The 27,832-nt window shown below is 41.0% G+C and overlaps 2 protein-coding genes across 3 annotated transcripts in view; both read right to left on the bottom strand.

Moving 5' to 3' along the window:
• The window catches only part of lamb2l (laminin, beta 2-like), a 47,370-nt gene extending 35,001 nt beyond the window's left edge, over positions 1 to 12,369 (bottom strand). Inside the window, exons 1-2 of one of the 2 annotated variants that reach the window (XM_056385287.1) lie at positions 12,158 to 12,369; positions 1,076 to 1,150 (exon numbers count right to left, since the gene is read on the bottom strand). In XM_056385287.1, the coding sequence (XP_056241262.1) occupies positions 1,076 to 1,130 (55 nt within the window). In that variant the 5' untranslated portion in view covers positions 1,131 to 1,150; positions 12,158 to 12,369. Of the gene's footprint in view, positions 1 to 1,075; positions 1,151 to 4,032; positions 4,204 to 12,157 lie in introns of those variants that run through there. The other variant, XM_056385288.1, reaches the window with a different exon arrangement.
• A 4,384-nt stretch (positions 12,370 to 16,753) lies between these two features.
• Positions 16,754 to 27,247, bottom strand: si:rp71-17i16.5 (phosphatidylinositol 4,5-bisphosphate 3-kinase catalytic subunit gamma isoform). Its single transcript, XM_056383925.1, has 13 exons — positions 27,158 to 27,247; positions 26,773 to 27,020; positions 24,438 to 25,585; positions 23,605 to 24,253; positions 23,094 to 23,159; positions 22,272 to 22,497; positions 20,843 to 20,937; positions 19,980 to 20,123; positions 19,774 to 19,864; positions 18,691 to 18,821; positions 18,249 to 18,360; positions 17,930 to 18,087; positions 16,754 to 17,674 (listed from the first exon to the last, which is right to left on the bottom strand). Exons 2-13 carry the CDS (start codon positions 27,013 to 27,015, stop codon positions 17,417 to 17,419), a joined length of 3,321 nt encoding a protein of 1,106 aa, XP_056239900.1. The 5' UTR covers positions 27,016 to 27,020; positions 27,158 to 27,247; the 3' UTR covers positions 16,754 to 17,416.
• Positions 27,248 to 27,832: the final 585 nt, after the last annotated feature.

Raw genomic sequence — 27,832 nt, 5'->3', positions numbered from 1 at the left:
ACAGGGAGAGGACGAATCTGTGAGGATATCCTTTAGATGGGAGTCTCCTAAAGCAATAATAACAACACCACACTTAACATGCTGTCATGCTGCTGCAGACACATCAAGGGATTTGATTTGAATGAAAAGATGTGTCCTGCTGCTATTAATCTTCTCACACTGTTCCACCAGTCGCTAGTAGCTCAATGTCACATGGAGATGAAGATGAGTGGGAGGAAGTGACACTGCTCGGATGTTGAGATTCTGAACATGTGTGACTGAGGTATCACATCAGTTTTCAATACCCAACGAGCAACAGAGACGTCAAAATAACAACCAATTATCTTTTGGCTTCTTCTTTTTGTCCTATAAAAATGTGCTACCACTATCAGTTCTGATAAAGTGCAGCTCAGTTTATCTCCTTCTGACAGTGGCTGGTTTGGCATAATTGTATTTCTCTGTAGAGTTCTGTGACATTGAATCGCTCAGCTGGTCCTTGCCTCGCTCTCTCTCTCTCTCTCTCTCTCTCTCTCTCTCTCTCACACACACATAAACACATTGAAGACAGTCCTGTCTCTCAGTGTGTGTCAGTGTGTTGCATCAGAGGACTGCCAAAAAATCCATAGTTTTTACCGTCCCTGTCTGTTTGTCTACCGGCCGTCTCTGTGCGCCTGTCATTCAGGGTGCACACAGAGTGTGCTGGGAGCGGGCTCACTGGCCAATCAAAATATGTAATTGTTATTTGATACAAGGTGAAGCAATTGAGGTCAATACATTATTCAATTATTTATTATATTACATTATTTATATTATTTAATAATCAGTTTACAGGTTAGGGTTACTCCTAACCCTTTTTTTTATTATATAGTCACTTAAACAGATGGCTTTCTTAACAGCTCAAGATTGGTGGTTGATGGTTTTTAACAACAGTTTAGCTTTTCACAAATTCATTGCTTATCTACTATGACAAAATCCTGTGGTTGGTCTGCTTTGCTGTTACACCACAAATCAAGCCTCTTTTTTTCAGGTGGTCTCAGCCTAAATGAGATGTAACAGCACTAGACAAAGACAAAACTGAACTATGACTTGAACTCACCCAACAGGAGGAGGCTCAGGGGCAGCGTCATGATGGGCATCAGAACTTGATGCATGGACACCAAGCTGTCTCTGGCTGTAACAAACAGAGACAAATAAATTGAGAGTGTGACAATAAAGAAATCAATAAAAATAAAGAGGCCTCATTTAGTGAAACATCCAAGTGCAGCTGGCAGGAGAAAAAAAAAAAGAGGCCAGGATAATCACAACAGACAGTCTGTATTTTACACCAGAGGTACTGTGCAAACATTTCTCAAACAATGTCCACCAGGAACCAGAAAAGATTCTTTCCAATAACCTTCTTTCCATTAACCAGTTGGTAAAAGCTTTACAGGTCTTAACAATGGTCTTGTTTGTCCACAGTAAATAGTATTATTATATTACCTTCAATTTGTTAAAGCAATAACTGGTACTAAAAGAACTACAGCTGTCACTGTTGTGTAGTTCAGGGTTTTGTCTGAGGTAGAAGGGTCTCGATTGTGTTGTGACACAGAGGAGCACGACGACCTCATGTATAGTCATGTTACACACTAAACCTGTGGTTAAAGGAAGGCAAGACAGAGTAAAGAAAGGACTGGCTTGCTTTAGAAAGCTTTTGCAGCCTAAAATAAGCCATTCAAGTCAGAAGGAGAACTGCTTTGTTGCCTGACAAATGACAAATCAAATGTCTTCACTTTTAAACAATTTCTCAAATAGCTTAACCTTACCCACTAATCCAGGTTAGTGATCTAAAGCAGGTCTCTGTTGGAAAGTATTTTTCACACTCAGCTTGGTAATAAGGGGTCCACGCGGCCCCACAGACTCCACTGTCAAAGGAGGAGGGACCCGACAACCCCTCAACACTCAGTTCAACAGGTTTACACATGTATTAAGCTGCATATAACTGCATGTGTAAAGCAGCTGCTGTATGCTTATGTTAATAATATATTTTTGCTTCACCACCATTCACCATTACAGTGGTCACACATGCTCACCCTACAGGGACACAGCACATGAGGAGGTGTAGCTTAGCTTGCTACATTTCCAGCTTCAATGTCGTGAAGCTTCATTTAATGCAGAGTAACTGTTAGCTTAGTGCACTGCACTTTCCAAGTAGCTCACCCAACACTGATGGTTTCACTCAGGCCAAAGACCTCGACCACAACCTGCTGCTGAACCATAGCGAAGGAAAAGTTCTCAGTTCTCAGCTCTGAGAACTTTCTTCCTTTTGGAAAAAAACTCTTTGGTAGCTGCAAAACTTTCTGATGAGAAATGCCTTGCCTTCCTAAACAAACTAGCGGCAGTTTCAGCTGACCTAATGATCTGAATGCAGGACTTCAGGGTAAAAAGGCATCATTCTTGAAAGTGAAACATGGATCACCGAACTATCGTTGTTGTGGTTCACTCATCTGGACAATGACCATGAAGGGTCAGGGGTCATTCAGTGGAATGCAAATGTAGATATGCATTTGCCTGAAAATCAGATTTCAGGGGATTAGAAATCCTTCTGCAAGTTGATGGGAGTGGGAAGTGAATTGGAGGGGTCACTGATTGATGTTGCAGCTCATCTTGCTCTGAAGCAGAGGTTCACGGAGAAGCCACTGGCTGAAATTTGTATATCAGCAAGAGATGAATACTGCGAAGTGAGTGACAGGGCACAAACAAATCTTCCTCCATTCGCATTAACCTATCTATGTGAGAGTGGCTTCCCAGCTCTGGTCTGCCTGAAAAACAAGAACAGAGCCCGTCTCAGCCACAAGTGGAATACCTCACTGCGTCCAAGTAACCACAACCACTGAGTGAGCTACACTTTATACATTTAATTTCATTATGTTATCTTCAAAATATTTTTATCCTCAAAATGGGGTCGCACTGCAAAAAGGTTAAGACCCACTATATTATAGACAGAGAAAATGGTTCTGCTTCTTATGCTAAATAAAACATTTAAAATTTGACTTGACTGTTCACAAACAATGACATTATGCAAAATATGATCTTCACTAACTAATTATGAGGATGAAACTTAATTTCTGTACTTTGAACTGCCTTTTTCAATGCAGTGCAGCTTAATACACTGTCAGAGATTTAAAACAGGGGTTTTTTATATTTCTAAAAAGCGATGCAGAGAGAAGAGACACAAATGAGGAAAAAATTAAAGATGCAAAAGTTGGAAAAGAAAGGAAAGAAAGTGCAACTGATTCGAAGAAGACAGTCAGAGAATGATTCAAAAGTGTCCGAGGAGTCAGCTGATGGAAATACATGCTCAAAGTTAGAAGAAAGTAGAACTGTTAATAAGGTCTAATCTATTTTAAGCAATATTCCTCATCCAAATTATTGCTACGTTAGTTTTGTCTAGAAGATTGTGTTTGAATCAAGGCAGAGGATATAGCTCCATCTCCTCATCCATCATGGCCCTCGTGGGCTCGCAACAGAGTGGCTGAGATAAGGTAGGGTGGTAAACCCACAACAGCCCTGGTGCAGAGGGGCCCCCTTACTGCACGGTCTCCAATCTGAGAGGAGAGATCTGCAAAGAACTGTGTCACTAAAGAGCTCCAGAGATGAAGCAACTGGCAAATAATTTAAGGAATATTACAATATGACCTTCCTACGTTACACTTCATGAAAATTTAACAGCTGCCGAGAGACATGAAGATAATAATAATTTTTTAAATGAGCTATTAATTATTCCACAAGTGATTGCTATGGATTTGAAAAACCATTTGTTGCAATGTTAAACAGCAACAGCTTAATAGTTAAAAGAGTTTAGAGTTTAGCCGGAGGCGACAGTGGTGCTGACAGCACAAGGTCGCTGTTTAATCTAAAATATTCACCAGCAGACGAATCCAAAGAAAACACTATAATATAGAAAGAGTTTCACCTGACGTTATTATAAAGAAAACAATGTAAATGTAACATTCACAGAGTAATATTCACTATCAGTCCAGTGTTAGCAATAACTGGTTTTAGTTTCATACTCACACAGCCACAGGTCACCTCTCTCTCCTCTGCACTGCGTGGTCAGAGTTGCTCACTCTGTGTCTCTGCAGGCCAACTTCGCTTGACAGTGTGTATGTGTGTGTAGATTCCCGTATTCCAGCGTGCACGTGTGCAAACCCCTGGACCCCAGTGTGTATATTTACGCATGCATGCACATGTGTGGTGAGTATGTGCGCCAGAATGTGTAAAACAAACTTGAAAGCACAACTGATGGCAGCGATGTAAAAACAGAGGGAACGCCGCCGGCCAATAGGAACACGGCATGTGCAGGACCCCTTTCATTCCTCTCCTCCCTCTGCTTCGCCCTCCCTCGCTCCCTCCAGCTCGTCACTGGGGCACTGGGGTGAATGGGCAGCTATTCTTATTCTAATTCTTCTGTCACTCTGTGGGCCACTGGCTCAAAGAGGGGAATGGTCTCCAGGCTTTTGGAATGCACCACCCCTTTCTTCTGGACACGAAGGGAGAGTGAAGGGCGAGAGAGGCAGAGGAAGTCAGGGAAAAAGAGAAAGAGAGATAGTTAAAAGAGGAAGAGACAGAAGAAGAGTTGGATGGAAAACTAATGGGGAAAAAGTATGAGGAAAGAGAGAGAGTGAGAGGAGGGAAACTGACAGAGAGATTATGGGGGTAAACTAGGCATCAGTGCTGCACCAAACCCACACAACAGCACTCTCAGGGCACTTAGCACGAGGAGCCGACCAACAGATAAAAGCTTCACCTCTACTCTGACCAGCCCTGATCCCTTCTCTGCGCTAAATGTCTGCACTCTCCCCCAAACTCTTCAAGAGCTGGAAGAAGAAAATGTAGAAACCTTCTACGCATTTTTTAAGATTTAATTTGAGATTCTTCTCCAAAAGTCCAAAGTCACAACCTTTGAACTTTATTTGCTTTCTACTCTCATGTCTGTCAGTTAAATATGATGGTAATGCTAGCAGCTGGTTAGCTCAGCACAAAGACAGACTCAAAAATCAACCTACCAGCACTAATTAACATTTTATATGTTTAACTCACTCACATACCAAAGTGTTAAAACAAATGTTTTAAGAGCAGTTGCCAGGCAACCAGCAAATGACAAAACACAGAGCAATCTGCTACAGAAGTCTATGTGCTATAATAAAGCAGAACTTAATTTTAACAGATTGATTCAAGTTAAGCATGTGGATTTCATGTTGATTCATCCCTGTCACCTCCAGTCAGACTAAAAAACAGGGATGTGATAAGATGAGACATCAGACCGGGGCATTTAGGGTCAGCTCCATTCATGATTCAACTCCGGAGCCATGACTAGATAATAAAACTATAAAGAGAAAGATGTGTGTTTGAGCCAGTAGGATATCTGCACGCACTGGTTATGTGCCTACATATGTGAGGTTCAGGCTAGACAACTGAAGAACTGCAGGAGAGAACAAAGCAGCTTTCACATTTGTAGTGCCCTTCCAATGTGACCTTTGACCTCTGCTTTAGATGGAGCAGGAGAGGCTGAATTAACATGTCACACAGCAACCAACACAGGGAAAACTGAGATTTCCCCTGGTGTATAAATGCAACACCTTCTCCAAAAGGACTGCTGTCACAAACCTAAGAAAAAGGCCTGAGCAATATATAATATCAAATTAAAATTGAATACCCTTTCAGGTAGTGCTCCAACAGTCCAGTCTACACCTATATCTACATATAATCTGTAATCAAATTCACAGGGAAGCATTTAATAAAACAAGTCAGACTGTATACAGTCTAATTAGACTGTTAGTTAAGTCTTTTTGCATACTTAGGTGGTGGCTTTATGTATATATGTTATTAATATGTGTTAACAATATTTTTATATATAATATGGTTCTGAATGCATAAATGTTGTACAGTCAAATCATATATATAGAGTAAATTAAATTGACAATGGACGGGGGGGTATGTTTCTCTCAGAGACCTTGAACAAAGACTTTGACTCAAACTCTCTCACACACACACTATCACTACAATAAGATAAGAGGAAACCCGCAGACAGTGTAGGTCCACCTCCATAACTTCTGTGCAGCAGTGAGACAACGCCAAGAAATCTTGAGACACTAGTCCAAACAATCTCGGGCTCCCATATCCTTGAACACCATAACACGATAAGCCCGACTCTGTGTGTGTGTCTGTGAGTTTGTGTACACATCAGATGAAGGCCTTCAGACTGAGACACTCAACACACTGCCAATGCGCTGCAGCTTGACACACTGTTGTTAAGGTATTGTAAAACAAGGCCGGGCTGGAAATGGGATCAGATCATTCAGGTGAGATCATGGAGGAAGTTTGCACAGGCAGGTGACTCAATATTCAGAGCAGCTGCTACATGCACACCACTGTCATGTAGTCCAGATTTGTCCCCACAGCCCTGCCAGATGAATTCAAGCCCCACCACATCCACACCTCCCACCATGTTCAACCAAACTGATTTTCAAACTGGATGTTCTTTAACACCATTAACTACATACGAGTGGATCTTGTCATAATATTTTCTTCATACTATTGATCAGTGTTTAGGAGAGTGAACATACTGAGTTAGCCTGGAGCAGTGACTTCCTGTATTCTTGTTGTCACTATGAGGTTGCCAGGTAACCAGAACCATGCAGAACAGAAAATGTGTATCAAAGTGGAAAAATGTTGAAGAGTCAGATTCAGTGCCACATTAACTATATGCTATATTACAAGAAATCATTGCAAAGTCACGTCAAATAATTTTGTGTAAGCTGCAAATATTCTTCTCTTTTACGCTGTCTATCTGAAAAATATTGATCACACTGTAAGTCGAACGTGATAATTCCTTGATGTGCATATTCACCAGAGTGACTCAGTTCTTCTGAATCATACAAAAATACATGATGGAACTTTTGTGGCGCCTTGTAAAAACTCAGTCAAAGAAATCATAAATTCCTATAACACACCTTGAAGCCACAATGAGTGCTTCTTCCCAAATTAGACTAAGTGAAAATAGCACAGTCTTTATGAAATCATTTCGAGGAAAACACCTTCTAGGCAAACAGTGCTCCACTTTTCAACATAAATATACAGTGTGCGCTTGAAATTTAAACCAGTTTTCCATATAATTACATATAAAAAGAGATATAGAACTAACACTTGCAAACCTTTTAGAGAAACACATCAGATTAAAGCAACCCTACAGAAACATCTGTGAACTCTTGAAGAACTAATATCAGTAACTGGTAACTCAACAATTTAAATATCTGCTTGATTTGACAGAAACAGACCACCCAAGCAAAACATCTTCAACTGGAGGGATTCAGTTTAACCATAGTGGCAAACAAGGAAACGTCTTCCCTTGAAACAACTTCCTAATCCACTACATACATCATCAGATCATCGCGCGTGGAGCCGTAGGAAATCTCATAATACTATGTGGATATTTGCTTCATTTCTGCTGGCATCTTACGTTAAAAGGAAGATTACCATCAAAGGTAATTCAGCATTTCAGGATTTCAGATAAAGAGTTAAATTTTCCTGTGTGAGATGCACATTCACTGCTACTGACCCAGACCTAAAAGAAATAAAACACATCTAATACCTACAACTACTGGGCTCACTTAGCCTTTGTTCTACACCACGTACATACACATATACACACATACACACACACACACACATGATGGAAAGTGTGTAGGTGCATTCCTGCTCATATACAACCGGTACAGTTTAATACCTATATTATGCTCTCTTCTTCAAAGCAACAAGACTCAGATCTCCTTTGAAATCAGCTTTGTCATCAAGGATCTTTTTTCATCATAAAAATTAATCATTAACTATGAACTAGCGAGACACACCTGCAAGGCCGACAAAAGCTCATGCAAGGACATGACCAGACTGTAGCCAATGAGGAGGTTTTGAGGTGATTAAATTCAGTGCAGACACACACCAACCAACACAATCACCACATTCATGTTTGGACTAGAAAGCCAGAGAATCAGTAGGTGAGAGGTGGAGGTGAACAGGGCGACTCTGGGTTGGATTCAGCACTAGGTCCTGTGGGGGCCACAGTCCAGGGAAATCACTGGTACACTGCTTAATAAGGTCACAGCTTACATGATGGGCATTTTCATTTCAAAAACTCCCTTTTTCTACACACCACAGGTTGATAGGCATCTGTCAGCAAACATAATGCAAGGATTTTCCGTGAGAAATGGCAGCTATATAAATACTACATCTACTTCTTTACTCTGAACTACCACGGAGGTTTCCCTCTTGGAACACTGAACATTTTCTTTTTTTTCTTCTAGATACAGTGAAAGAGAGACAGGAAAGCTGGGGAGAGAGGGAGAGGGGATGACATGCAGCAAAGGGCCGCAGGTCAGATTCGAACCCATGGCCGCTGCCTTGATGGTACGCGCTATAGGATGAGGACGAGTTATAGACGACCAAAAGCCAGTATGCAAACTGCACCATCGGAGGAAAGCCCTCAAACTTCTGTAAGCAGCTCAAAGACAGACATTGGCATCCACAGGCAGAGCTCAGGGTGAGTGAGTTTCAGTTGTTAATTTTATATGGACAACATGTCGTCAACATGTTCATGCCCTGACATGTTACTGTTGTTGTTTGTGAATTATAACAGCTGGCATCTGTTGCAGCAAAGCTCCACACACAATGTTCACAAGGGCTAACATTAGCTTGTTTAGGCTAACATAGAGACAACTCATAACGTGAGGTGGGTGCCCACAACATTAGCAGGTGTATGGTCAAGTTTCTGTTATCATGACATCGCTCGTACTGACACTCACATATCACTTATATTCTGCACTTTAAACAACAAAAGCAAAGGGGCAATCAGTGCTTCCTGCCTTTACAAAAGATAAGCAGGATAATTGGCCTTCTTTTTCAGTAACATATAAGGAAATTGCATTTCCTGTTATTGGAGAGAAAGCCATTTCCAGAGTAAATTTCCACTCTCTGTGTGTAAGTGTGTGCAGGAGAGAGGCTGAAATGTATGTTACTCCCTGAGAGTACATGGTAATGATTACAGCTCATCAGATAGGTTGACAGCCATAAAAACCCACAGCTCTGCCACATTCTTTCTTAACCTGAAGTGTTTGTGTAGAGCCACGGAGGGAAAAAGACATACAGAAGTTGGCACAAAGAGAAATTCCTAGAAAAATTTTTCAAATCCTCTTCTTATCAGATGATTCATGAAGATAAATTAATGATTTATGAATGTTGCTACCCAGTGTCTGATGCAATTGCATGGCCACTTGTCGATGATCTGTAATATTGCTGCAAGCATGTAGCTGATTTAAGATAGAAGATGGTCGACATCAGATGATTCAAACAATAACATCAATCAATCAGAAAAAATTGGTTTTAATGATATCAGTAATTAAGACAAAAATATAAAATATCTGAGGGTAATAGTTTCACAAAAGCTAAGACGTTGTAAAATATTTATCTGGTGATTAGTTTAAGTTAACAATATGGAGCCATTAGTTTAGGTATTTTATTCATTTCTACACTTAATAATTATATATAAATAAAAGAAAATCTGTAGATCTCCTGACTCCTGACCTTAAGACAGGAAGACAAGTGCAAAAGAGACAGACAGGAGGAGTAGCAGTAATCAGCCCCTCTTTGAAATCGGTGTGCTGCAAAGAAGGAGCTGTTTTGTGTCAGGGGACGTGATTATGAGCGTCTCAGCCTGCAGAGGCCCTGACACAGGCTCAGATATCAAAGTCTCAGTGACAGAGTGAAAGGTGGCCGATGGCAGAGAGATGTCTCCTGATCTATATATTATCCAATTTTTATTTAAATTTCATGGATGATTTATGATTTAGTTTTTTTTCTCACTACATAAACTCAAAACAAAACATGATTTAAAAATAGTTTTCTTTTTTTAACAATAACTATGGCTATTTGTGCAAGACCAACAAAAGAACCACTATCCTTTTACACACTGTAAACAGTGTAAAGAAAACCAGCAGGAGCATCTGAGAACACCATCACAAAGACATCCGTACCTGTATCATGTCAGGAACTGAGCCCTCCTCACACCTGATACTTAAGAAGATGCACAACTACTACAGTATATGTCATCACAGTATATCATCAAAACTAGGGCTGCACAATATATAGTTTAAGCACCATCACTGATATTTGCAACGTCAATTAGACTAAACAGTTCTCAGCTTCGGTGACTAATTTACAAGAGTTTTTAGAAAAGAGAATTTAGAAAAGTCTGTCTGATATAAAATAGTCTACTCTGATTTAAGGCTGAGTTTGTTGCTAATGAGTGACATGCAGGCTCTGCATGCATACTGAGCTATCAATCACAATCATTAGTAGATGAAGAACTGGCGTCCCTGTTGGTCGCCGACAACAACGTCAGAACGAGCGAGGAACAGGAGAAAAACAAAGAAAAGGAAAATTTGGTTGCAAAAAGAAAGATGTAGAAAGGTTTATATTATGTTGTAATATATATAGTGGATAAAAAAAGATATTGCAATATCAGTTTTTTCCAAAATTTTACAGCCCTAATCAAAACCATATATTGGTCTATTGATAATCAATTAATAGAGAGGCAACGCAGCCCCCAACCCGCTCAGACCGCAGCGACTCGTGGATCCTCTTAACCCTTCAAGTTAGAGTTGATCTCAGCGGTGGGGCGAGAGGCCAGATCCTTGAGCTGATTAAAGCTGGACTAAGCCTACAGGGGCCATGAGAACATGCACCTCCGAACACACACACGTCTAAATACCCTGACAAGCTGGTGAAAAGAAAGAAATAGCAAAGTGGAATTCTTGAATTCAAAGGAGAAGGTTAAGCAGTAGAAGTTGAATAGTGAGGTAAAAAATAAAACTGTTCACTGTTCAAGAACCCACCCGCCCCCTCCAGTTAGGAGAACATACTTTTCAAGGTTACACTGAGATATTTACTGTCACCTAGTGTGATCTCAGGGAACCAACTGTTGTAGAAACGACACAACACATTGTCGATGAAGCAGCTAACATCTAAACATTATTCATATCATGGTGAATAATGGTGAATCTGAGCTCTGCTCTCCATTAATCTGTACCGCTGGTTAATCTGGTAGGAATGTGTGCAACAGTGTCACAAATCTGCCTCCGAGCCAGTAGTGACCTACCTCCACACACACACACACACACACACACACACACACACACACACACACACACACACACACACACACACACACACAGAGAGAGAGAGAGTCTTCAACGTTCTCTTGTTTCTTCAATCTTGCTTTGATTTGGTCTAAAAACTAATTTGCCATTTAAGATTCCCTCCATTAAAAATTATCTTATATAAATAATAACAACTTGTGTGGAGTTTAACTCCTTCTCCCCCATTCAAAAATGAAAAACTCTTGATATTCAAATATTTTTCATTTAAAATATTCAACTACTGGATCATGATGTCTCCTACTTCCTGTCCTACTGGGAAGTCCATACTCAGTGCACTTGCATCACTCTTTTGTAAGATATAGGCTGGATACTGGGTCATAACTGCACTTAAAGTAAGCACAGAGAAAACTACATGTACAAGACATTAAGTGACTGCACATAGCACCGCACTTTGCACAGAGAAGGCCAAACATCCCATCAACAATAAGAAGAACACATTCTTGAGTACAGGGAGACTTTCAGCTTTACATGTCATGTTGCCTAGGTGACCTCAGATTTCCCATTAAAAACACACGCATCCCTCGTGCCTCATGTAAGTGGCACTACGTGCAGTTATATGTAAAAATAACCGTCTCATTTCAAGAGTTTGCGGTTGTATTTATTTGGACAAAAGTCTTGCAAAGGAGCAACGCTTCTTTTTAAACGTGAAAAGCTACAAGCCCAGAAGTTGAATTAGCCTAGCATAAATAAAAAAAAGAAGAAAAAAACACAAACCACATTTTTAACCTCATTATTTAAATGAATATTACAGCCGCACCACGGGCGATAACGGGCTACAGTAACAGCACAAAGTTCATATAAACTCGCCATACATTGCAGACATTCACCACCCCTGTAGGAATATTGTGGTTAACACACTTTACAATGGTGTTTTTGCGTTATTGGATTTTAAGTGTTAGCAGAGACGGAAGATTAGATGAAGAGCTCACCTGCTCGGTAGTTTTCTGTGACTCCCTCCCTCTCTCGCTCACGCACTCACTGACACACAAACTTCCTCTCTCTTTCGCTTTCTTTCTCTCCCTCACACACACATATACACACACACATATATACACACACACACACACACATATACACACATATACACACTCTACGGCTTGCACACCGTCCGGCTGCACCGCCCGTATGAGCTGGGTGTCCGGTGTGCAGCCTACAGTAGAGGGCTCATCCGCCCGGGAGGAGGTGGAGCCCCGAGTGTCACCGGCAGCTTTACACCCCCGCCCCGGGAAAATAGGAGCAGGTATAAAGCCCCATCCACAGCGCTGGACTCCACCCAGTCCTGTCAAGCTAAGCTCACTGTTATGGTTAAAGATTACTCACAAATTCCTCAGCTGAATTTTCCGTGACCTTTTTTGTTTTTTTAAATATCAAAACACTTGTTAACTTAATCATGCAGCAAAGCAACCAAACAAGAACAAATATATATATATATATATATATATATGTATCAGCCTATTCTCTTACAGGAGGAAATACAGTTTGATGCCACATAGTACATGCACATGGACCTGTGCATTTAAATTTCCTTATTGAATCTTATTATCTTATATGACCAGTGTCCCAGTAAGTTCTGGCAGTGTGGCAAGTGAGCCGGTGCACAAGACCAGATAAGACCTGGTAACTGAAGCAGCTAAATGGAATTCACCGTCCAATTGTTTTATTTACACCAGCTGTGACATGACAAAAATGTGTTCTGCGAAAACAGAGACACACTCCACCACCCTTAAACTGCCCCGGTAGACTTTAGCTGTGTCCCAGTTCAGGGGCCGCATCCTTCAGAGGCTGCGGCTGCTGAAGACCGATTATTCCCATTCAAAGGCCTTGAATGTAAATGCAGCTTTATTTTCCTGTGCAACGAAGCCTGAAACGGGTGGATCCTTGATTTTATGGACATATATTTGATTGCAAATGAACAGTGGCACATTTATCTTAATGTGGACTAGTGGGTTTTTAGTTTTCCTGTCCATAATGAGATGTGAGTGTTTGTGGTTTTTGGTACACTTATTTTAACCCATGTGATTCCTTTTCATGTCAAAGTGGCAGCACAGGATCTATTGTATGCAAGAGATAAAAAATAATTCCCGCTCATAACATAGTGTGCAGCCCTGTCTTGCTTCATGGGGAGAAGACAGTGGCCTTCATCACTGACAGGATTTGAACCAAGGGAATTATCAAGAGATGACAGTCTCCATCGCCAAGCTCATTATGTGGTGCCAGCCAAGTCAACTGATACACATCACGTATCCACAACGAGCAGCCGCCTGATAAGAGAACAGTCTCCTTTGCAAGAGGTCAGATTGTGTTCATTGCTCATGATGTGAGCTTTGATCAGTATAATAGGACGTTAGTGAATTGAATCGAGGTGGAAATACGAAGGAAAGAGGAGTCAGTGGAGCACAGGTTGTGCAAAGCAAAGCCCAGGAAAAGGCTTGAATCCATAATTACCAACAATTCTGTGCAGCAGTGTTCTCCTGTAATACAAACATGAAAGTAAACAGCAAGTACAAAAACAACAACAAAAGCAGGCCTTTTATACAGAACTGTAAGATAGATAATAAATAACTGATAGATAACTGAAAAACTGGCGGGAGCTGAGAAATTGAGACAAAATGGTAAAGACAAGAGAGAAGTGAGAATGCCGGTCGGAAAGGAAGGCTGTAATTTGTCCAGAGCTATACCGTTTGCACTGGTAAAACATCTGGAGGAGGTGATTTACCTGGCTGCTACACACACTCAGAAAAGCAAAAATGAGCATTTGAAAACCAGGGGTCACCCTCCTCTTTTCATTCTGCACATGCTTTTGTGTAATTTGTAGTTCGTGTCCACGTGTGTGCATTTTTTTGCTGTAAAGATCCAGACAGTTTTAGTGGCTCAATGTACACATCACCCGGTCAATATGTGAGGAGACTCAAGCATCGGGAATACAGCAAAGTTTGAACCTGTTGTAGGAAGTTACAGCTTGTTTTAGGTGCTGTGTTGCGGTTTATGATGTTTTTTAATAGTTTTATTTGATTTCATTTATGTTTGACAAACTGCCAGTTGGCTCAAATCTGGTGCCTGAGCAAATGTTTATGAGTCAGTATCAGTAGCAGTGACTAATTCGTACCATCGTACCATGCACACTGTAAACAGCTGTCAAGCAGAAAGAAATTCAGCTTGGAGGTTATTTAAATCTGTTAATGCAGTAGTACAGTAAAACAGACGGATTTAAACAGTAGGGAAACACTTTAAAATACTCCCAGAAATGTTTGTAATTCAGCTTTACTTTTGATTCCTTATGTAAAGGCTTTCTTTGCTGAAGTTGTTTGCCAGTGAATGACTGACAGGCTCACTTTATGAAAGTATTATTATACAACAGATGTGAACTATTAAAGGCCTTGATCCCCTTTTCTTCACTTACCTCAGATGTGCTTTTTGTATTGACACATAATGATCAAGCTCTGCCCTCTAGTGAGAGAACAGCTCAGCCCCTAGATGCCTCCTCGTGGAGGCTGCAGCTAATGCTGCTTCAGCATATAAGAGATTTTACAAAATAAACATATAAGGTAATATTGTAAAATAAATAAATAAAAGTACTTGTACTCTTTCCCACAGTGGGGTTGCCTCATTTTCATAGGTCTTTGCTTCAGTGGATGTTAGAACAATCCCCCTCTCCCTCAGCACCTCGTCTGCTTCTGTGGAGCTGTCTTCAGCGTCGTCCTCATATCAAACTGTACAAAAAAAAGCATGGCAACTCAGCTGGGAACATTTTCACTCTTCTGTGTTATGAAATGAGGCCTTGATTAAAGATTGTGAGTTTGTGATGTATAATGCTGCGACCACGTTATCCTCTACAGCACCTCCGGTCAGAGAGTAGAAACAGACAAAGGAAACAGGTGTTGTTGTTTATATAAAATCGATGATTGGCAGCAGCTTCCAAGTAGGGAATTCTCAAATTCTGTCACCCGGTCTGCTCAACACAACACGTTTGTTTTAGGCAAGTGAGGTATTCAGTTCAGGCCTAGGCCGCTTCTCCTAATTTAGGGCTACAATAGAGAAATGTATTTATTTTAAATAAATTACCTGACTACAAATGGCTGTGTCCAGATGCAAAATGTTAATAACTTACATACATAATTAAACAAACTCTACTTCTTGAGTTCTGGTCAGTTTCAGTTCTAATGTTGTCTATTGCCATTAAGATAATATTTTTGAGACATGGTCCTCATGTTCATCTGTAACCAAGAAACATGTCTGATGGGGTTGCTCTTGGTATATCTGGCCTTGTTCAAAAGCTTTTATTTCAAAGAACAGCAATTAATGCACTCAAAGCACATGACCTTGATCTAATCCCACATCTTTAGGTCTTATGAGCTACACTGAAATGCATTGAAGGTAAAGAGGAGGCACAAAGAGAGGGTGAAGCAAAATCAAGTAGAAAAAGATCATATAGCAATAAAAAAGACAGAACAAGGAAACAGGTAGAGGAAAGTCAGGAATAGAGAATTCATTCAACGGTGAAAATGATAAAGAAAAAAACCAATACAGCAGGAAAGCAGGCCATGTGGTGACAACACTGTCTGTCTGGCAGTGGCAGAAACAGCATAGGGTGTCGTCTCCTTTACCCTCTTCCTTTGCTCTGAAGCCCTTCCCAACCCCTCCTTTACACACCCCCATACTCACCCTCAAACCCCTGCCCTCTCCTCTCCCTACATTTCAACCCGTCACACTGTCCTCTTTCTGTTCAAATATGTGTAGTATGTGTTTTGACACCACCCCTCCCCTTCCCTCCCTGTGGCCTTAATTGCATCACAATGAGAGTTGGATTGTGACCACGTGGTTGTAGCATAAGAAAAGACTTATAAGTTTATCTTTTAACTAGTGTCTTGCACAGTCTACAAAGAACATCTGCAAAGGGGAACTCCAGTGATTTAGTATTGTACTTCCATAGTAGGGTAGTTTATTATTTATTAATTACTTTTAGTCCATAATATGGGACCAGCTCCAAAATCACTGGAGCCTACATTTCCCATACTGTAACCCGATAGCATATTTTCTTTAGATACTCTTTATCAGTATATTTAACGTCAGTTCTACAAAAAAAAAATTGTTAGATTGTAATGTGAAAAAATAATGCCCCTCCCAGGTAATCTACCATGAAGACTACTAAAGTTCAGTCTATTATAATTACAATATCTCACACTTAATAACGGAATTATGGAAGTGCAGGTTGGTTCATCTCAAGAGGACTGTTTGATTTGAAATGTCATAATTTTTGTTAAGGGTCCATGTGTGCCAGAGCCTGTGAGACTTGATTACGTTGATCAAACTTCAATCATATTTTAAAAATCAGATTCTGAACATGAAAAATCCTATTAAACTAACATTTTTATTCTATATGATGATCCGGGTTAAGGGCCTTATAAATATGCACAGGTCGGCCTGTTGCGACCACAGCCTGACTGATGGATGCTCTGAAAGGCTCCATGTTTCTATGACAACAAGCAGGTAGTTTGGTAGGTTTCAGTCTACACATACAGGCATATAGAGTGGCAGGCTTGCTGGAGATGAGTATGACTGCAGAGCTGATCGACTCGGATCTGTGACCAATAATACATATAATACAATAATGCCATCAGAGATTTATTCTGTTAACAAAGAAATGTTCATTCAAATATTACAATAACTGGACCTCACAACTATCTAATTATTGTGAAGTGACACAAAACTTTTTAATTGAAAGCGATGAGTAGATAACTAAAGTAAACCATGATTGTTTAGTTTCTTATGCCTTATTTATCTAGCACTTTTAAAAACAAGACAAAAGGAAAGTGTAAATGAGGTAAAGTTAGAGAGAAAGACAAACAATATACTTATACACTTATATACAGTAGCTATAAATAAAACAATTGGAAAGAGTAGAACCCGTAAAAACAATCAAAAAAAGATGATAAAAAGACAACACCACATAAAAGCAAGTTACAAAAATGGGTTTTAAGAAATGATTTAAAAGATTCTGGTTCCAAAGTCGAGGGATCCTGATGACAAAAGAGTGCAGAAGGACACTACACAATACATAAATATAACAATAATATATAAAAATAAGCAATGAAAACAAAAAAAAAACAAACGAATCAATGTTACATGTATACATGATCATGCACCATTTCACCTTCTCCGGGGCTGAAGCACAGAAGAACAAAAACACTCTACTTGATGCCCGCTACCATGTGGATCCACCAGTTGGCCTGCACAGTCCAGCCCAGACGCTCACACTCAGAGATCTGCTTGAGGAAATGCTCCTTGGCCTCCGCCTCCCCCTGCTCCTCCTGCAGAGCCTCCCGCAGGTAACGCATGTCCTCTGCGGCGCTCAGCTCGGGGATGCCGGTCAGCAGCATGAGGGAGAAGAGCGTGACCAGCAGGCGGGAGTGGGAGCGCAGGGAGAGGTACGCCTGGGTGCAAGTGTCCTAACGGGGGGGGGGCATGGCGCAAGGGGCAAGGGGCAAGGGGCAAGTGAGAGAGAGCGAGAGATTTCTTCAAGTCCAACAAGTTAAAAGAAAATGTGTTTTGGTCTTCCTGACAAACATCTCACAAGTCCTCACCAAAGTTCAAAACTTCATCATTTAAGCCTTACGTACAGTTAACGGTAATATTCTGTATTTATTTATTGTTTTTCACAGTCACACCTACACACACACACACACATAATCAGGTCCTCTTACCATGAAGCATTGAAAATAGAGGCTGTTGCGACCTTTGACCCTGCCCATGACATACAGGAAGTCGGGTGTGAGGACGAATGGCACACGCTCCCTGCTCACACCGAGAAAGTGTTTCCTGTTACCCAGGATGTGGCCGAAGTCGATGTGAAACAAGTTCCCTGAGAGGGCGAGGAAACACGACAGCATTCAAGTTTATTTTCATTTCATACTTCAGTGTTTTGCTTATTCATTCATCTTTCCCATAATTCAGTCTTTCTCTTGGAAAAATGACATCATCTGTCAGCTGATAGGTTAAAGGAATAGCCAGTGTGATGTATACCTTGGTCTGTGATCATGATGTTGTCATTGTGTCGATCTCCTATACCCAGAACATAAGTGGCCACGCAGTAACCAGCACAGGACTTCACGAACCTCTCCACAGTGTTGTAGTGCTGTCGTCAAATCAGGTTACAGTCTAACAACATACTTGGTAGCACGGAAGATGGCAAACTGCTCTAATGACAGCTGATGCCTACAGTGCAGTTTTGTAGATATTTTATATTTTATATAATGAAAACATTTTAAGAAAAGGAATAAATACCAACTGGTCTTTTTCAGACAAGTTGTCAAACATTAACATGATATATTAATATAGGATTGTTGAACTTAAACAGCTGCACACACCGTTGTGACCCTGCATGTCATTTAAATTTTAATATAAAATTATATTACCAGTTAATTTAGACCCAATTTTGATCCTCTTTGTTTTCCATATTACTTACGATTTCCTGGAGAGGACACTTCGACTTGAGCCACTCAAACAGAGCATCGTTTCTGAAGGAACCAGCTGTTCCTCTGTGGTTCTTCTGGACCGCTGCGATAGTCGCTGCATTCCTCACAATCTCAATCATTCCTGTTGAGGAAAACCTTGATTAAATTCATTATGAGTTTATTTTTCATTTTTAACTTTACATAAGACATTGTGGTTCAATCCTGGATGTCATTTTTTAGAATTAATGTGTAAGTGTAATTGTTCTTGTCTACTTAGGTTAAACTCTCAGTTTATATTGCAAAATACAACTGTTGCTCTCGAGGACCTTTCAAAAGTTTGAGAAAGTTACCGTAATGATGTCATCAGGCTCATCTCAGTTATATAACTGAGATTGATGAGAGCTACTTATCAAATACTATTGAGTTGCATCATGGGAAGTGTAGGATCCAGAGTTTTTGGGGTGTGACACATACAAGAATCTAAAAGTCTGGATATCTCTGACTTTGCTGCTTGAATTTTGACCATTATTTTTGTAATCTGCCACACACAGGCCTCCAGCCTTTATGGAAGTACCAATAGTAAACAACTGGAGTTACCCTTTAACCTCACACCAAATGTCATTGAAATCTGGCAACAACTTTTTGAGATTTCTTCCCAGGACTGACACTTGTCCTCCTAGGTAGAGGTACTGAGTGCGTAGCCAACCATATGATATATGATGAGAATGTAAACTAAGTTAAATAAAAACCAATTGATAGTCCACAGAGCCTGGTTATGAAATACTGCATCCCAAAAGTGAACCAGTGCCATAGCTACCACAGTGACAGTGAGATCATGCCCCCTGCAGGCTGATTCCAGTGGTTTTTAGACTAACTATACTTGATTTTTTAGTACTTTAAGACAAACTTAATAAATCAGATAATCATTCACTTACAGGTTCATAATTTCCTAGGAAGTTTCCTGAAAAGAAATATAAAATCTGGTGCTAACTATGGGGAAAACTGAGACAAGGTCCTGACTCAGTTAGGTAGGGTTCAGAGGAAACTTGAGCTCCAGGCGACTGTACTGGTTTGAACTGCACTGATGTTGATACCTATGTTGTGTCCTGTGGAGATGCAGCCATATGGAACAAGGTTAAGGTCCAGAGATTTCTCCTGCCAGATAGAGTCCATCACCACCAGTGTCTAAACAGGAACACATACATTATAGATAAATACATTCACCAACACTAAACACCAACATTAGCAAGATTACTCATGGGTAAGATTAGTAATTAAGAAAAAAAAAAATCTCCCTGACCTGAATGACCAGCATGTCCTGTCTGAGGTCGTCTCCTTCTTTGAAGATTATTCCAACAGGTGTAGCAGAGGTGGGCGACGGCATGGGAGAGAACTCCAGCCACAGAGGCTTCTTCTTAGAGGCCATCACCTTGCATTTGTCCAGCTGCACAAGAGGGACACAAAAACAACTGATTTGATTGTGTGATTCATTTTAAAAGCCCTGAACTTAGGTCCACAAACTTTTTCTGCCAACATCAGAACAGTTTCATGATGAAGCAGATTACTCTAAAGATGTCTTTTCCTGAACTTTAACTGTGATTGTTCCTTATAGAGTCATATATGCAGTGAATATTTCATAAAACAGAAATGTCTAAAGCTCCACAAGATCCTCCACTGTTGAGGCTGGTCCTTTTATGAGCACTGCTTTCCACAGAGGTAATTTGTCTAGTACTTTAATAGCTTTGTACTTTTATCAAAGTCCTCAGAGGGTTTTTATTTTTTAGCCTTTCCCTGCGTGTGCTCTCAGCATTGTTACAAATACATTACTGGTTGCTAGAAGGAGGGCCAGCCTCAACAGTGGAGGATCTTGGAGTGGCAGAAGTAAGACTGACAGTACCGATAATTGATATGCTTTCATGAAGTAATAAAAGCTTGAATCAGGAGAAAGGAGAAAGTAAAATGTCTCTTGTCGGTGAGTGGATTTTTACAGATGCAACAGATGCTGTGAGGTTTTTCTTTGTATCTTTGAAAGTGCAAACTGTTAGTTTTCAAAGTTAAATAACCTCTATGTAATTTACTGCCCACTTGTGGTGGCAGCAGTGTACTGTCCCTGAAAGCTAGCTTGACTTGCGTCTCTCGTCATTTTCGCGGGTGTCGGCTTACCAGGATCCTTCCAACTTTGACGCGGGGGTCAAAGGGCAACAGGAATTCTTCTGGCAGACTGGAGTTTTTCAGGAGCTCTTGAAGCCTGAGCGGAGCTAAAACGACAGCAAACCAAAACGAAACAATTAAGCGAATTAGACAAAACAGCCAATATTCATTACTGAGATGGATATAATCACTAGGACTGGCGAGCTGCCAGTAAGCCTATGGGGTGAAAGAATCAATGCAAGGTTAAATGCAAACTCACTGGGACAAAATGCTCTTTTGATTGATGTGTGTGATGAAGTAAATTGCATGCATGAATCTCTGTTAGTATTTGGGGTTTGACACAGCTGAAAAACCTCAATGCATTCCTAATGAGCAGCAGGAAAATTATAGTATATGTGGAACATGACAGAATTTTCAATACCATTCAAGAACTGCTCATTTATAGGAAACGCATCAACGTCAAATGAAACGTGAAATAAGAGCTTCCCAGTGTTCATTAGCAGCCACGACAGAGTATTGCTGGCATTGTTTGTCATCATGGCAACATGTGGTCCTGGACATATCTGTTCTGCCACAGAGATGGTTTTAAGTACTATTATTAATATCTACTAAGTATATCTGTCTCTGTGGAAGGATTTTTGATTGTGCTATAGCATCACAACCTTGTAAGATACAGTCACGGAACTTTACAGGTGTGTAATTGCGTTCAAAGTGAGGTCAAACAATAACATCTGAAGGGGTGATGGAGGACCACATGACATAATGAAAACATCCACCCACAAAGCTCACTTCATTGATCTGGTCACATTCATTGAGAGCTGCGTCAGAACCCTCTGTTTGGTGACGTACTGTACATGATTCTCGCCGGGTTTAAGTCACAACCCAAGAAGAGAATAAAAGGAAGTTTGCCTTTCTGTTTGGTAAAGACAGAGTGACGCCACTAAAGGATGTGACTATTCCCCGCCTGTGGTTGACAGCAGCCGTCCTTGCTGTTAGAGTTGATTCAATGCTGAAGGCAGAGCTGAATGTCCAGTTGAAGATCTGCCTCACAGCATGTATAGCATTTCTATAGATTTCTCTGGGGTTAGGCATCGCAGGAGCTTAAAGTAAAACATCAACCCTGCTTCATTGATTTTGACTACTTTTTTTTCATCTATTTGTTTCCTCACATGTTCTTAGAGATTATAGAAATCTAAAAAATAAATGGAGTGAGTTTTTAAATGTGTCATCACTTAATAATTTAAAATGTAACCTGGAAAGTCTGAGGCTGAGGTCAGAAATCTCTTTTGCAAGGGAGACCTAGACATGGTGGCAATATGAAAAGTTGCAGACAATACAAAACAATACAAAAATACTTTAAAGAATATCTAACAACACTCATTTTGACCTAAAAGTACTTGTGTATTAATCCATAAGAATGTTTTTCTTAGTTGTGTCCCACCTGTAGGAGGGAGGTCGGTCTTGTCAGGGAAGAGTCTCTTGATAAATATAGCGACCTCCTGCAGGGCCTCCACAGCCTGGACCTGCTGGGTGAAGCTGTGGAGCATGGCTTGGCCGCAGCCCAGCAGGTAGGCCTCCAGAATCACAGCCATGCGTTGACGGAAGTACAGACACCCTGCCACCTCGCTGCGGACATACCAGAAGAAGAAGTGGCCAATTCTCTTGCTCTGCATTGAAAGAGTGAGTTCAGTGAGTTCACATGACACTAATTAATAGGTGTTTCCCACATTTCTTATGTGCTACTCCATCTTTAATCTACCAAGCTGCAATGAAACAGGAAACACCATCAAACACTTTGAGGACCAAATTTGACCTGGTTTCTCTCTGCAGCTGGTACAATTTTGAAAACAGAATAAAGGAGAAAGTAGTAAACACTTACAAATTTAATTACACGGTCTATAAAGCTACTGTTACCATCTAAGGTTAAAAAGGTAAAGACAACATCATCAAGCAACCTGAAACATGTAAATCACCAGTCACACTCGTGACAGTAAGTGATTAATTTAGCTTATAGCATTTTAATCTGTCAGTAAACGTGAAATATATTTAAATTACCTGCTTTTAGGAGACATAATGCATTAAATTATTAATTAAAAAATTATTATTGTTACAGATGCTGATTAAGCTCCCCTCTAAAAAATTTCAAAAACCTGCAGTGGACAGATTATTAAAACTATACTTTAAAAGGGGGAATGGCAACAAATCCTAGTATACTAATCTTGGTATAGCATGATAATGTATGTACCACGGCAGCATGACTTACCTGCAGAGCTCTTTGGATCAGGTACCGAGCAAGGAAACTATCATGGTAAGGTTCCACTTTAAGGGTCTATATGAATAAAGAGGGCAGAGTAAAATTAGTAATTACTAATTGAACCAATCTACAGTCTGAAACTCTCAATACATCACAGCCAAACTATAAATATAATACAGTGTAACACAAACCCCCACTTACTTCCTGCTCTCCGACTGTGGACTGTGGAAGTTGAAGTGTACACAGAAGCAATACGCTAAATCTGCCACTGTTCATTTGGCCTCAATCTAAATTCTTATTAGATTTTTTGTTTTTATTTAGTTAATAATTGATTGATTTATTTATAGGTGTGGAAATAAATCTATACTCATTGCTAATGCTATGAAGTGGGGGGGGGGGGGTTTCACTGGGTTGCATAATATTGATAGTAGCTTCCAACAGAAAAGTGCATTCACATATTTTGATACTTTGCACAGTTCCTACACACTTTGGATGAGTCTGTTTTGAAACAAACACATACCTGCACCAGCTGCAGCAAATACCTCAACACATCATCATTGGACAGGCTTTCCAGTCTCTGCACCGCAAGTCTCCTGACCGTCTCATCTGCAAAGTCCATGCTTAACAGCTCCAGGGCCACTGTTACATCCAGATCCCCAGGATCCCAGTGTCCCAGTAGCCAGTGGACATCCTCAACCACCTTGCGGTTCATCCAATCAACATTGCGCAGGTAGTAGGGCAGGTTGGAGGCGTAGCAGACGCTCTCCATCCGAAACCTTTTAAGGCCAGCGTCGCTGGGGCATCTGAGGGTTACAGTGTCAGTTGATGGGCCCTGAGGAGTTGTCACATGCAGAGAGGAAGATTCCGTGCTGGGTAAGGTGGAAGAAGGTGTGGAGGACGAGGAGGAGGAGGGTGCATGAGAGGAAGCAGTAGATTTGGTTGGGGAGAGGCTGGAGGTGGGACTGCCGGAACATTCAGAGGAACTGAATCTATTTGGGAGAACCACAGGGAAGCTGTAGCGGTCTAGAAAGAAGCTGATAGCCATGGAGTCAGCTATGTCTGGGTTAGTAGCAGAAGACAGCTTGTCTGCCTGGTAGGTGACAGCCTCTTCCTCCAGGTCAGGGTAAGACCACATGTGCAGGGTGTGGGGGCCCTGGCTAAGGACAGACCTGCGGGGATGAACAAGAGGTGAGCGATCCGTAATGACGAACATGCACGATTTGAAAACATTTGTAATGAATTAGTTATTGTAATAATTGTTACAACATATATTTTCAAAGCATAATATCAATGAATTAGTTACTCTCATCGGCTGTAGTACTGTTGACACTGCTGAATACAAAAGAAACTGACCTGTGATCTATGAGGAGAAGATTAACAAAGTAGAGCACCTTCCCCTCCCCTGAGTCTTTGGTTGCTGGGAAAGTGTCACCACCACTCGTGTTAATAGTGAGACCCAGCTTGGCTCCACGAGGCAGATCCCTGAGCAGGACGTCAAAATCCAGCCACTCATTCCACAGTACTTCATCTGCGAAGGCCTTTGGAGAAGAGGACACTGAGCAGAGAACCTTGTTACCATAAAGTATGGAGGCTTCCACATAAACGGACAGAGGGTATTTGCTCGGAAGATTCGGGATGTCAAAGCCAAGTAGTTTGACTCTGAGTTTCCTGTTGCAGTCCCACAAGGATATCATGAAGATGTCATCCAAATCCTTCCCTTCAAGTCGGAGATCATCATGGGAGCTGAACTGGCCGCTGAAGCCATCAACGAGAGGCCAATCCACAAACTCCACAGTCTCCTCGGCAAGCTGCGACACAGGTACAATAGAGAGGTGGAGCTCTCGATTGGTTTTCAAGCACTGTCGAACCCAGAGGAAATCACTGAGGGGGTAGTCTCCGGATAAAAACTCTTCCCTCCCTGAGACCTTCAACACCAGATTTTCAGTAACATCATGATCAAGCCCCTGGTCTGCCATCACCTTTCTAAAAATTTGAAGAAGGATTTTTGGCGTTACGCTAATATCAACCGGTATACTGAAGCTGAGCTTGTTCATGTAATGAAAGGCGACAGGAAGCTTTCTGTTCAGCCAGTCCTGCAGGTCAGCGGGAATGGGGGCACATGTGATCCAAGGCTCTGTGGCATACAACTTGTCATTCCGATTTTTTAGCGCTTGTCTTCTCGGAGATGCCAGTTTCCGGCGGGTGAATGTGAGCTCGCCCAGCCTGTCGGACGCTTCTTTCTCCAGGTCGTGTCCGATCAGGTAAGCCAGACACTGCTGCTGTTTCTTCTCTTCCTCTGAATCAAACGCCACCACAGGTTGTACCACCACGTGTGCCAACAGGCGCCCGGTGTCATCACGTGACCACGGGATGTCTAACGTCCTGATAACCTGACAGTCATCGTAGGCCTCATACCAGTCATCCCCCCTTGCGTATAGCAGAGTGTATTTCTCCGGGTCAAGAAATCCAAGTGGATCTGGATGGCAGTGTTTTTCCTGAGCCTGAAGGAACAAATATTCAACAAAATCTGATGGTTGGAGCTTGATAATATGTTTGAACAAGCACAGAAGTTCACAGTCATGTTAGCAGCTCTGTGAGGTCTTGACATAAACTGTAGATAGCATACAGACCCTAACCCTAATTTAGACCAAAATACTGGGCAAAATTTTGACCTGATGATTCTGTTAAATAAGAAGTAGGAATCTATGCAATAGTTGCCAAGACATGTCAGTAAAAACACAAATATAAACCTCATGGTTGTGCCAGACAAAAAGTAAAGGGATCGCCAAAGTCATTGAGGTTCACCCTCAGGGCACCATGAGATCTGTACCAAGTTCAAGACAATGCAAGACATCCCATTGTAGTTGAGACAATTTAAGTTTGACCCAAAGTGGTGGATCTGCCAACACTGCCGTCCCTCCACTAGCGTTACTAGAACTTTTTTTGACCATGTCTATGCTCTGTTCCTAACTCAACCAACCACTACTACTACCACCACCTCCTGAACAAAATGACAATATACTGCAGGTATTTTAGTAAATATTCAGGTAAAAAAGTATTTACTGTATCTATAAAGTACTCAAGAACAGTGGTTCTCAACCTGTGGGCCGACCACAAAGATATTGCAAGTAGGCAGACAAATCAAAGTAAGGCCTATCACTGTGATAACCCAATGACTGGAACTTTTATGATGTTGCCAGCCGGACCACATCATATACTTGGTTGCTATCTCAGTCTAATCGCTCGGTAAAAGATTACATGCATGGCAAAAACTGAGTATCAAAATGGATAGATGGTTAGCAACAGGAAGAATTAAGAGACAGCGGGTGAAGCCACAAGTGATCGCTCCATGTCAAACAAACGAGTTGAGCTTCCCACTGCTTTCAGTTCAGTCCTGAATGTTTGATCATTATTATTAAAATAAAATGTTCTGAGAACACATTATTTAGCCTCCAAATTGTTACTGGGCCGGATGTGGCTGTTAACATTTTCAAGAGAGCCATTAGTTGGAACAAGTGGGGAACCACTGACCTAGATTATACTCAGTTGCAAGGTCCAGCAAGTATAATTAATTAATAATTAATAGTTATACACACACATATTTATATAAACCCTCAGAAGTGCACAAAAGAAAACAAATTTTACACATACTTTTGAACAACAGACCATGCAACATGGTTGGGCCTACCTGCATACAGATGCGTAGTCGCAGCTGGTAGATGCTGCACTGTGCAGGGAGGATGACTGACACTGACTCACAACTTATTTCGGCATTGAAACCCTCATCACAACCTGGTGGTGGACCAGGTCCAGGCTTCAACTCACAGATAAACTTCAGGTTGACCTCAGAGCAGCTCTGAGTCAACATCCCTGATAGAGAGTCCACTTCACGAGGACTGTGAGGCCGATTCATGAACAATTCAGGATCCATTCATACTGTAAGAGAGCAAAAGTATTTTAAAAACTCAGTGCATATGCATCTAACAGGTTATTAGAAATGTCTCCGCAGTACAATTCACAATTAATATGGCATTGCAGATGAAGTTGCTTGCAAAGCAAAACATTTACCTTACCTTTCATTTCCCTTAGAACAACAGGTGCTGCTCTCTGAAAATCTTCAGGTGGAGTCTGTGGGAGTCTGTGCCTGTCTGATTGTGTGCAACCTTGACTTCTCTTTTGGTGATTGCTCAGGACTTCCTCATTCTTTTGTACCTGTTCTCATACACTGGCGCAGAAATAAATATTTAACAAACCAAGCTGTTGACTTCCTTGTTCCTTTTTGTACATAAGAGGTTATTAATTACAGCAGGCTTAACCTCTTCTGACATTTTCACAATCAATGTTTCACAACAGGCGTGCAGGGTAAATAGATACTTTAATAATGTTCTGCTTTAAAACAAATAAAAGACACAATGAAGTGTGTTTCCCTTGGTTGTTACACACTCAGAAATATGGTGCTATAACAAAGAGGAAAATGAGAACTTCTATATATTTTAAGGGTGCAGTATTCTGTGTGTTACAGGAATGAACTAAACATGTTTGGCTTGTTTGGTTTGCTGTTCTATGAAGGCACTGTCAGATGGATTAACCTTAATTTCACCAATCCTCAAGTAAAAGGTGCAGCTGGTGATAGTTCACTCACCATATTGTATGAGTGGTGCTTATGACTGACTTAACTGCACTATACTTCTAAAAAAAAAGTTCAGTATTCACACAGCGCTTATCTTCTGACTCCTTGTGACAGGGAT

This window comes from Seriola aureovittata, chromosome 9 (genome assembly GCF_021018895.1).
Source record: "Seriola aureovittata isolate HTS-2021-v1 ecotype China chromosome 9, ASM2101889v1, whole genome shotgun sequence".
NCBI lineage: Eukaryota > Metazoa > Chordata > Actinopteri > Carangiformes > Carangidae > Seriola > Seriola aureovittata.
The sequence above is the reverse complement of the archived record's forward strand: the minus strand, read 5'-3'. Positions and strand labels throughout refer to the sequence as shown.